The sequence below is a fragment of the Dipodomys ordii genome, unplaced genomic scaffold (genome assembly GCF_000151885.1).
Source record: "Dipodomys ordii isolate 6190 unplaced genomic scaffold, Dord_2.0 Scaffold3, whole genome shotgun sequence".
In the NCBI taxonomy this organism is placed as follows: Eukaryota; Metazoa; Chordata; class Mammalia; order Rodentia; family Heteromyidae; genus Dipodomys; species Dipodomys ordii.
In genome coordinates this window covers 9,317,342-9,329,844 of record NW_012267219.1, presented here as the reverse complement: position 1 = coordinate 9,329,844, position 12,503 = coordinate 9,317,342, and the positions used below count along the sequence as shown (strand labels likewise).

At 40.5% G+C, this 12,503-nt stretch overlaps 1 protein-coding gene across 1 annotated transcript in view; it reads right to left on the bottom strand.

The window, feature by feature from the left end:
• Positions 1 to 4,085, bottom strand: part of Cand1 (cullin-associated and neddylation-dissociated 1) — a 40,337-nt gene extending 36,252 nt beyond the window's left edge. Inside the window, exon 1 of the mRNA XM_013021148.1 lies at positions 3,575 to 4,085. Coding sequence (XP_012876602.1) covers positions 3,575 to 3,642 — 68 coding nt within the window. The 5' untranslated portion in view covers positions 3,643 to 4,085. The remainder of the gene's footprint in view (positions 1 to 3,574) is intronic.
• Positions 4,086 to 12,503: the final 8,418 nt, after the last annotated feature.

The following is a 12,503-nucleotide window of genomic DNA, read 5'->3' as shown; positions in this document are numbered from 1 at the left end:
AATGAGTACATTTCTTATCAAGCATTGTTGCCTCCTCCTTTGTTTCCCCTTCCCATCCCTTCCCTTCCCCCTCCCCCACACCAAAGTTGTAAAGTTCGACTTAACCTTGTACATCTCATTGTATAATGCTTAAGTTTTGAAACTTTCAAGCCTACATTATCTAGATACCTTAACTTTTTGGCCCACACACAACTTTTTGCAGCTACTTATGTACAAACCTTTCACAAGAGACAATGTAATCTTAAATTAAATAACTTGCCCAAGATCTCATAGTTTATAACAAAGTATCACATGACTTATGACTACTACAAATTTTCTCCGGATTCTACCATGAGAATAAAATAATTTCTCCATTTTGGCAGCACTGCTTTCTTCTTTTAGTGCAAAGCAGTGTGCTTTGCATATTAGGCATTCCATGATGTAAATCCTCTCCTTCTAATCCTTCTGGCCAAAATTTAAAATATTACCATTACGTCAAATATTAGTATAGATCAGCATCTCTAAATTTATCATGAAAACAAGGCATATTTACAACTACAACAGTGATACTAGACACTCTGTGGAAAATGAACTGGGTACCTTATGGGTGTGGATGTGAGGGAAAGATTGGGAGAGAGCAATGGAAGGGGTGACAAGGTTCAAAAAGAATTATACTCGTTCCTCATTACCTGATTCATGCAACACTTCTGTATATAAACTCTACAATAACAATAAAAATAAATGCTTACACTGAATATATGCAGAAAAAGAACTTTCAAAATACTTTATAATTTCTTTAAATATCTGAAATATTCAGCGATTCAGTTCTAAAGAGTTAAGACATACTACAAAGTCTTTTAAAATGGAGTTAATAAAAATACCTACCATTGCTGCAAAGCATGGGGTGGCTCTGGCCTGTAGCCTGTAATCTTAGCTACTTAAAAGGCTGAGATCTTTAGATCTCAGCAAGCCAGGACTGGCAGGTGGGAGAGGATGGGGGGAGGAGATGTCTAAGAGACTCTTATCTCCAATTGATCACCAAAAAGCTACAAGTGGAGCTGTGGCTCAAGTGGTAGAGTGGGCTTGAGCAAATAAGAAAAGGGACAACACCTAAGCTGAGTTCAAGCCACCATACCCACACCAAAACAAACAACAACAAAACCCCCCAAATAAAAACTGGAGGAGGGGGAAGCCTTTCTGGGGGCTCACACTTGTATTCCTAGGATCCTAAGTACTCAGCAGGCTGACACCTGACAATCTCCTTGGAAGGCATCCAGATCAGGAAGTCCAAGAGATTCATCTCAAATTAACTGTCAAAAAAAAAAAAATGCCAGAAGGGTGAAAAAGCTCAGGGACAGTGCCCAGGCACTAGTTCAAGCCATAGGACTAGCAACAAAAAAACAAAAACACTTTAATGATACCAAATTACTGGAAGACATATACTATTCATAAGAGATACCATATGTAACATTTACCAACCATGAGAACTACATCAACATACTAACACTTGAAGCCAATGTTATGATTTATTCCAAACCATAGATAATCCTTATCAAGTTAGCAAATACTATACTTTAAAGAACACATTAGTATTTCTTTCACATATTTATTCAAAAAACAAAATAAAGCAGGGTGCCAGTGGCACACTCCTGTAATACTAGCTATTAAGGAGGCTGAGATCTGAAGATAGCGGTTCCAGGCCACCGGGCCAGGAAAGTCCTTAAGATTCTTATCTCCAATTAACAATTAAAAAAAAACAAGTGTTGGAGTGGCTCAAGTGGTAGAGAGCTAGCATTGAGCAAAAAAAAAAAAAAACTCCTGGCCTTGCATTCAAACCCCAGGACCAGCACAAAAATAAATTGAAAACCTATGCGTATATACATTGCTTTACAGGAAATTTAATTTAGAAAACTTCAGGCGATAATCACAATATAGTACTACAAGCTGACATTTCTTTTAGTCTTTCTAAACACCCATCAGTGAGTCTATCTACTTGAGTAAAATTGTATTATCATAAAATGCCACCTTTAGACTAAAACTAAATTATAGCATCAGGATAAAATTTAGCACTTTTTCAGGATGAGCTCAACTGACACCTTATGTTGTTGCAGGTTTTATGTGTTTCAATTTTTTTTTAATTTCAAAACTAGAACTGGGAGCAAGCAAAACTCCAAAGAAAAGCAAAAAGTGCAAAAATTCTATTACTGAAGTTTTGATTGACCCTAGAATCTGAAATTCTAAAATGCCCAAAACATGTCACTTAAAAACAACATAGCCCTAAAATCTTTAGTTAGCAACCTTGTTTTTAAGAGGGGCTTAAAAGTTACCTACTCAGCAAGATTTCATTGGTTTTGAAGCCACAGAACCAATACCAGATTTTATTGGCCATTATAATACACAAGCACATTAGCTTAGTTGAAAAATTCCTTCAGATAGAACCTAAAAAGTTTGTGTTAAGACGTATTATACATACAACAAAGAATTTTTTAGCCATACTTCTAACTGCAAACTATTAGTTTTTCATTTTGTAACTACACAACTACAAAACAATAAATACTAAAGAACAAAACTTCAGTATCAAAGAAATAAACCGCCTTTTCAAAAATCAAGGGGCTTATTTGTGAAGGGATGGAAGGCCGGAAGGAATGTTAACAATCGCTGTAGAGTGCATTTAAAACCACCACTAAGACAATCGGTGCATATGCATGTAAAAGCATTTGGAACCCAGAGTACAACTCTCCGAGACCAGAACTTGTACAGAGACTTCCCGTGCACAGGCCCTTCTTTCAAGAAGATGCCTACGCTGGTTCTAAGGTTCAGCAAGGGACCCTTCTGGCAGTGATTTTGTATGTAAGGACCGGAGACCGAAAGCCTGGGATCCCTGGGTGGGTTTTTAACCAGAAAAGAGAAATTGACGGGTGATGCTGGCGGGAAAACCCTAAGGGCCAAGTTTCCTCCACCCGGACTTCCCTCCCCCTTCTTCCCACCTTCAACCGCAAGGAATGATCCAAAGGGGGAAGGAGGAGAAAAAAAATAATTAAAAAAACAAAACCCCAAAAACACTAGCGGCGATGAGTAGAGCTCCAACAAGTTGATCTTTCCACCGGAACGCCAAGATGTAGCCAGACCTCCCTTTGCATGTGCGGGAAAAGGAGGGGCAGCAGGTCGGGCCCCGGCGAGCAGGGCGGCCTAGCGCCTGGGGAGCGCCGGCGGGTAGGCCCGGGCGGCCCCGTTCTCCCGCAGCCGCGAGCCGCACCACACAGCCAGGGGTTTGGCCCTCCGCGCTACCTGGGACGCTAGAATCGCACCCCGGAGAGAAGGCCAGACAGGCGGAGGGACTCCCGGAGACGCAGACGCCAAGGGCCGGGGATGGTGGGGACCTGGGAGGGAGGACGGGGCGGGGGAGGGGGGAGTAGGAAAAAAAGGCCTGCGGGGATCCCGGTGGGCTGGAGAACCGGAGAAAATCACCAGGAGGGCGAGCGAGGCAGCGGGTGAGGCCCGAGGGGTGGGGCCCGGCCTGCGCGAGGGCCGGAGGCGCGGATGGAGGCCGCCCCCCCCACCCCGGGGGAGATCCGCGTCGGGATGGGGGCCTTACCTGAAGTCCTTGTCGCTGGATGTCATCTTCTCCAGCAAATTGGAAATGTGGTACGAAGCGCTCGCCATGTTGACGACCTAGCTCCCGCCCGCCGGCGCTGTGAGTGCTGTGCCCGCCGCCGCCGCCGCCGCCGCCGCTGGGGCTCCTCCTCCCGTGCGCGGCGGCCCCCGCTTCCAGGGTCGCAGCGCGACACGGCCTGAGGCGCTTCCACAGGAAGCCCCCGCCCTGGCGGCCAGACGCGGGCCTGTCCCGGGGGGAAGCGGAAGGACGCGCGGCGGACGGCCTAACGACGGAGCTGCTCGCGGGGAGAGGACCACCAGCTGAGGGGCGGGCGGACGGGCGAGCACAGCAGGGCCGCTCCGGGAAGCCAGACGCTTCCACACGGGCCGTCGGGCTCCCGCTCCCTCCGCACTCGCTCTAGTAGGGCCAGAGGCCAAAACCCGCCTTCCTTCGCCTAAGCGGGCGGGGGCGGCCGACGCGGGACGCTACGGAAAGCTGAAGGTCAGAGTTCGCGGAGACCTCCCCGAGCCACGCTGTGGACGCGCTAGTTTACAGGACAATTCTGTTGGCTGTCGCACGTGTCAGTCACCGCGTGAGCCGCCTTTCAGGCGGCATGACAACGAGCTCAGGGATGGATCTCGCGAGACTTTAAAGCGACGGTTAAAAGGACGGGGGGGATTGTGTGGAAAGCAGTGGGGTCTCAAATCTGAAAATAGTTGTTTTTCCTAAATGCCATCAAGAGATCATTACTTTCACGAGTGTAAAGCCTGGAACTAATAGGAATTAGTGGGGTTAGCCTGGGTTCGGCCGCACAGAAAAATGGAGCTTTCCGTTCGAATGGGACGCGTGGTGAATCACCTTAACTACCGTGCTGTAAGGCTTGCCACGTGAAAACCACAACTCCCAGAATGCAATCGCTCGAGTCACTGTGTTCAGGTTGTGATTGGCTGCCGGAACCTGTAGCTCTCTCATTGGCTGCCGTGGAAGGAGAGCGTGCTGGGTTTGGGAGGCTGCGGTGCAGCTACGTTGAATGAACCTCCCTGCAGCGCGCGCTCCGAGACTCTTGGGTTCATATTTCCTTGAACGCACGTTTGTTGTTCTGTGATGTTTCTAGAACTAGGCTGCTGCGATTTGGGCCAGCGCATTGCGGATCTCTGGTGGTCTTTTGAGGGGGACTAAAAGTCACTTCCTAGCACTTGAACCTTGCCCCCGTTAACCTTTGCGGAGCCTTTTATGGCACTTCGCTCCTTTCATGCATCCGACAGCCAGCTAGGGACTAGATGACCCCCGCAGGATCCTTCTTGGAATATGATTGTATTCAAGTCCCCCTCGGGCTACTCAAACTGTTGAAATACCTTTTCTGTAGTCAGCTTTTGTGAACTTACCCTGGTGTGTGTGTGTTGTTTCCTAAAACATAAGCACGCCATCAGAAATGAAATAAGCATTTGTATAACATTTTTAGTCTGTTTGACATTTTGTTTGTTTTTGACCTAACTAGGGAATCACCACCCAAGACTTTGTTACCAGGCATCAAGTAGGTGGAATTGGAGTTTCTTGGTAGCTCTAGATCTGTCTAAAAGGAAAATAACCCGATCAATAGAATCATTCCGGTACTTTTATTAAAAACAACACCTCTTTCAATATACACGCATCGAATTCTGCTGGGCTACCCGACATTCTGTTAGCATTCGTTCACCAAATATTACTGAGCATCTTCTAAGGGTGCTTTATAAATGATAGTAATTAAAATGAATCAAAATGTGATTTAGGCTCATTGTGTACCTCTAAGTTTCCCATCATTGCTTTTGTCTGTCCCCTATATTCGTTGACTTTGATAGAATAAATGTAATTTTTTTTTCTCTATGGCAATGCCACACATCTTACTCCATTTTGCCCAAGTCTGCCACCGTTAGGGCATTTTTCATCAGTGTGTCCCTTGGCACTAAGGCGACTATTAATTTCCTTCTGCTCTGAACAACTTTCCTGTAATGACAAGCAAGTCATTTTATGAATCTCAAAACTCAAAACCTAGTAATAATCCTTTCTTTTAGCATGTGCTCAATCAGAGGCCAAATCATGATTTGTACCTTCTGTATGTAAACTTCAATTTTCTTTTCCCATGGATGAAAGGATGCTTGTAAAAGTATGTCTTTCATAGGATTGTTTCTATGCTGCGAGTCAGAAATCCTGTATAAATGTATTTAGCCCATAGACTTGCAGCATCCTAACTATTACAACTGATACTTCTTTCCTTTTTCATGCATGCTGGTAAGGCAGAGGATCTAGTCACTGAGCCAGCCATACCTCCAGCCTTATTTTCTTATGTTTGAGATATAATCTACAAGCTGGCACAATTCACCTGTCTTTGGCTTCCAGGTAGCTAGAATAATAGGTTCCAGCCACAGAGTTTAGCTTTTCATTAAGATGTCTCCCCAACTTTGTCTTCTGGTCTCTAACTGTGGTCTCAACAATCTAAGCCTCCTAAGTTGCTAGGATATAAGTACCCATCTATAACTAATATTATTTTTTACAAACACTTGATATTCAAGAGCCCATATAATAAAAGCTAGCTATTAGCAATAATAATAATAATAATAACAGTAATAATATGCAGTGTTTAAAATTTTAAAGTCCTTGGAAAAAAATTATATTAAGTGAAGTAAGCCAGGCCCAAAGAAACATAGGTCCCATGGTTTCCCTTATTTGCAATAACTAGTATATGTCTGAGACAAGCAGAAAAGGTCAGGTAAGTTGGTGTTAGCTGAAATGAACCCCAAGATAAATATTCAAATGTTTTTTTTCTTTCTTGCAATTGTTTATAACATATTTATAAAATGATTTCTTTGTTGCTTTGTATGTCCCTCCCCCATGGTATAATCCCTGCCTTCATTGTATTTGATGTTGGTATCATTTGTGGAGGAGAACGGAAAAAAAATTGTTTAAATAGGGATACAGGTGGACCCATTCCAACAATGAGATTTACAAGTCTTTATGTCTAAAACACAAACTTTACAACTTTGGCTGGGTTGGGGGGGTGGGGATGGGAGATAGGAAGGGATGGGAAGGGGAAACAAAGGAGGAGGCAACAATGCTTGATAAGAAATGTACTTATTACCTTGCCCATGTACTTGAAACCCCTTTACAGTATTTTCACAATAAAAATAAATAAATAAAAATTTTAAAGTCCATTAAAAGTTATGCAAAAAAAGGGATGTAATGTGATTGGAATATAGTACAAATATGCATGGAGCTGTAACAATGAAATCCCCAACTACAGTGATATGAGCCAATAACAAAATAAATTGTGCCAAATAATGTTTTGTATAGTAATACCTGCCAGTTAAAAATGTTACAAAGTAAAATCCATGTTTTGGTATTCAATGGCCTCTTTAATCTGTCCCTAACTTTTTGTTTCTGACTTTTCTGTTGTAATTCTGATACAGAAATTGCTCTCACAAATGTTTTGAGTCTCTAACAGATGCAACTCCAAGTTTTTATATATTTAATAGTTATAATACAGGTGTTCCTCAACTCAGGAGGTTACATGTGGATAAATCCATCAAGAATTGAAAGTATCGTAAGTTAAAGAAATGCACTTAAAGCAGGTATGATAACACATCCTTTTCATCCTAGCTATATGGGAAGTGCAAAAAGGATTGTGGTCTGGTCTAACTGAGGCATAAACATGAGGCCTATTCAAAAAGCATTTAAATTGAAAAGGGTTTAGGTCATGGTTCAAGTGGCAAAGCATCTTTCTAGTGAATACAAGCCGTGGTTCAAACACCAGTAACACAAAAAAGGAAAAAAACACATTTAATACACCTGTGTACAGAACATCATAGCTTAGTTACACAGTACAGTTGTTTATCCTTCTAATGGTATGGCTGAGAACGGTGGCTCACCTAATTGCATATTACTAGCTTGGGAGATCAGGATTCAAAATATTGTTGCTACTAAATGCTTATTGCTTTCATACCATCATAAAGTGGAAAATGCAAGTGTAAAAATGCTAACTGGGGAACAGCTATAATAATAATAATAATAAGCACTCATTTACGGATACTTTGCTGTATTAACTAATTTAATCCTCAAAATAGCCCTATAAAGTAAATGTTAACTAACTTAAGTGTAAGAGGCACAAAGAATTTAAGTACTTAAAGGCCACCAACAAAATGAAGTTAGGATGAGAATCCAGACAGTGTTGCTTCAAAGCCTATACCCCCAATCATGACACTAGGGTGCTTTGCCCTATCTGGAATGCCTTTCCTATTTTCACATGTGTGTGTGTGTGTGTGTGTGTGTGTGTGTGTATAATATTCTATATGTATATATAGTAAGGATTAGTAAAGAAGTGAGGTGAAGAAAAGCGAGGTCACTGTGACAGTACCCTTAAACAGGATATTTTCTCTTTCATGCTCTCTCTCTCTCTTCCTGGCCACCATTAAATGAGCAGCTTCACCTAACAAATATTCCCTGTCATGATGTTCTGCCTGGCTATAGGCACAAAGCAATGGGGCCAAATAACAATGGACTGAAACCATGAGCCCAAATCAAACCTTTCTTCTTATAATTTCAGATACTTTGTCAAATGATGGAAAGCTAACTTACTTAGTTGCTTAAAGTCTGATTTGTGTATCACTGAATATAGTTTGCTACTTAACAGTAAGGAAATGCTTTGAGGATATGTTTGTGCTAGATTAATCTGAGGTGCAAAAATAAATCTAGGTAAAGTCAATCTTAGAGTCTCCTTTCTGTTCAGTGGTCAGATTAGAAGGTTCAGGTAAGAAATCAGAGCATGAAAAAAAGTATTCTAATAGTTTACAAATATATTGAGTTCTTACACTGTGTCATGCACTATACTAGAAAATGGGCACACAGAATGATCAAGACTTATCTTCATGTTAATCAGATATTAAACTTTACATCAAAATTCTTATAGCTTAGGCAAAATTTACAAAAATTGTCACCATGAATATGAAACTAAGTTTAAATGAAGAGTAGACCTTCAATTAATCTTTAAAATATTTAAATATCAAGGTCTGAAGTGAATCTTAAAAGATACATGTCTATAAGGGTTAGGCAATGGAAAGATCATATAATTGATTTATTGAATAATCTGAAGTTGTTGGGGTCCCAGAATAAAATATTACTTGGTAGTTTTTTTTTCAAACACATCTGTAAAATGCTTTCCATGATGCTTAATGACATGTTGAGCAGACACCATTTCTCTAGCCCTTCTGAAGTGTTAAAAGCCTAATCTAGGTGCAATGAGTAGAAGTTTCCCTTCAAAACTCAAATGTTATAGCTGAGTATCAGTGACTTATGCCTGGAATCCTAGCTACCTAGCTACTTACTTGGGAGGCTAAGATCTGATTATCTCAATTCAAACCACCCTGGACTGGAAAGTCCATGAGAAGTGACACATGCCTCAAAGTGGTACAGCACAAAAGCTCCAGGACAGTGCCCAGTCCCTGAGATCAAGCCCTATAATGGGCACGTGAGTGCACACACACACACACACACACAGGCACACACAAATCCTCTTCAAGTAAAAATGTTATTGTCATTGTGACAACCATCAGAGATGTGTGTATATGTGTATTGTGCATTGTTGGTAACTGAATCCAGAACCTTGCACTTGCAAAAACAAGCACTTTGTTACTGAACAACATAGTTCAAGTGATGGGACCTTTAAGAGACAATTAGGTCATGAGAGCTTTGCCCTCACAATGGTTTAGTGCCATTGTCTTGGGACTGGGTTCCACATAAGAAGAATGGGTTTACCTGTCTCACTTGTGCTCAATGGCTTCCGTCGAGTTATGATACATGTGGGTGCCATACTTTTGAACTTCCTTGCCTTCAGAATCATAAGTCAGATAGGCTTATTGTATCTAAATTATCCAGTCTGTGGTACTGTATTGTAACCACAGGAACAAACTAAGATAATAATTCAGTCCAATGACCAGCAGATACTCCTGCCTCTAAATTGTCTAGATTTATGTGATAATAGCACAAAAAGAAAAAAAACAGGAAACTTAAACCTAGTTGTTATAATTCTCTCGTTATTGTTAATATCCTTTCTGGCAGATAGCAGAACACTGACTTCCTTGAGAGGGTCTGTCTCTGTGAGGCCGGAGGTTGTAAGCTTTTAAAAGGTGTCTCTCTGATGCCTCTGCACTGCACATTTCCCTAACAAAGTAGGTCTGAGCACTACCATAGGCCTCCAGGTGGCAACAGTACTCCTACTTGGGATATCTCAAGAGGGCTCCAGCCCAACTTACCTCACCAAATGCGCCCATATCACACACATTAGGTGGAGGGAGTACAGACTGCTCTCTAGCTAACCCTCTCTCGATGCTGAAACTTCTTTGTCCTCTTTAGATGAGCACAAATCAGTAGATGGCCCACCAAAGAATAAATAATCTGAAGTTGTTGGTCATTTCAGTTGTGTACTCATGGCTTTCAAATACATTATCAAATTTCCTCACCCTTATTGACATCTTGGATTGATGGAAAGGCAGAATTCTCATTTCCTCTAAGTGTTTGTTGGCTTGCTTTCTGGTTTTATTTTTAAAGTTGATAAGGGAAGAAAGACCCAGCATTCTTCATCCATCAGTCCCATTTCTCTTAATAGCCATTCTTCCATGGCAGTCGTATAGATGGGGGTGGGGGAGGAGGTGTTAATGGAAAGATGGCAGCACAGTCATTTCTTAGGCTTCAAAGATAATAAGAAATGTCTCATCTTAAACACATGTGGAACTAATCTGAGAAAGGAGATCTCTAAAGGTGTGAAAGAGTGAGAAAGAGAGACAAATTTAGAATGAGAATGACTCTTCCATAGGTAAATAAAATGTCTGAAGTGATCTGAAAAAATGAAGTTTTACTTGTCAGAGGGAAGTAGACCTGAGCGCTTGGAAATGAATGCTGTTTGAGTTTTTCCAAACTGAATGATGTTTATTTTCAGTCTACTGGGTCTCCACAAGTAAATTCTGAGAAAGGTACATTATGTACACCTGACTTTTTGTTATACTGAGTGTACTCTTGCTAGGATACTTATGTATGGATGTGCAATATATTTTTATATTTGGCCTCCATGATGATTTTAAAGGAAAATTGTAGAACTGAATTCATTTAATTATAGATTATACAACCTCTGAAAAACTTCATTTGCTTGTCTATCCATTAGGTATTTGTTGTCTTTCAGTACAATCTACTTGAGACTAGTAATATAAATAAAAGTAAAGAGAATTAAAACCCTCTATGTTTTCATTAAAGCACTTCAAAAAACACTTTTGTTGGTGTGAGAACAGGACTCAGCTCAGTACCTGACACTCACCTCTCATTGGCTAGTGCTCTACCAACCTCATTAAAGCATTTCTAACGTGGCAGGAGATGGAGAAAAAACAAGGTCAAAACTTCCAATGGTTTATATCCATCTTTTCCCACATATACTACAAGGAGGCTATACTGAATACTTCTCAAACCATGAATTATATAGTAAATAAGTTCCTTAAACTATTAGTAAAAATAGATGCTCTCATCTTGGGATATATCTTAGTGGTAGAATGCTTACTATTTAGCACGATCCAGGTCCTGGGTTCAATCTCAGCTCTGAAAATAGAAGAACAAAAAATATAGCAACAGCCAAAATACAGATAAAGTTGTATCTTAGAATGTGTGTTGGAGATGTCAAGGTAGTAGTTAAAAGAAGAAAAAACTTTAGAACTTTAACTGTGGAACATTCAGTGTAGTGTCATATACAGTACTGAGAATTCCAAAGAGAAGTATATAGTATTCAGCTGCTTGAAATATTTTGAGTTGTAACCTATCATCGCAAGGAATGAGCACTATGAAACAAAATTTGGAAAATCAATATTCTATTGGTATATTCTTTTTCCTGATTTGAATGTCAAATGGAGAAGGAGAGTTGTAATAGAAGGTAAGTTTGACATGTGTCTTATAAGCAGCCTTCTTTAAAGACAATGAAGAAAATAGACTAATATGATTTCAACCAGTTACTATTTTCCAAAATATAATTAAACCTTTGTTGAATGTCAAGGCTGACATGTTAATACTGGAGGAAAAGGGCAGGGCTGATTTGTGTTTCAATGTAGACAGCTTCATGCTCAAATAACCAGACACAAAGTGCTTCCTGTTACGGATCGTTCGTCAATACTGAACTCCACTTAGATACCAAAGGAAATAAATGCTATATAAAAGTAATCTCAAGGAGATGTATTTACAACCACTGGGAAACAACTCAGCAGCTAGAGTTTTCACTATAATCTACTCTTCTAAACAACTGCTAGAATCTCTTGGTTAATTTTTAATGGTACCCTAAATCAAACTTAATTGCTATTCTGTGAAGCAATTATTCTTTTAGAGTTAGAAATACATTTGTCGCATATTAGTGAAAATTGCAAAGATTATTTATGTCACCAAGATCCTTCCTTTGCAATATCTAACATTTATTTCGATTTCTATAGTTTTTATTGTGAAAATACTGTACAGAGGAGTTACAATTACATGAGGAAGGTAATGAGTACATTTCTTATCAAGCATTGTTGACTCCTCCTTTGTTTCCACTTCCCATCCCTTCCCATCTCCCCCCCCCCTACACACACACAAGTTGTAAAGTTCGTTTTTCCACATAACGTCTTGTACATCTCATTGTTGCAATGGGTCTACCTGTATCCCTATTTAAACTATTTGTTTTTTTCCTTTCCCTCCACAAATTATACCAATATCAAATACAGTGAAAACGGGAGTTACACCATGGGGGAGGGACGTACAAAGCAATAAAGAAATCATCTTATAAATATGTTAGAAACAATAACATGAAAGAAAAAACATTTGAGTCCATATCTTGGGGTTTGTTTTGCCTAACATCAACTTATCTGACAGTTTCTGCTTGTCTCAGACATATACT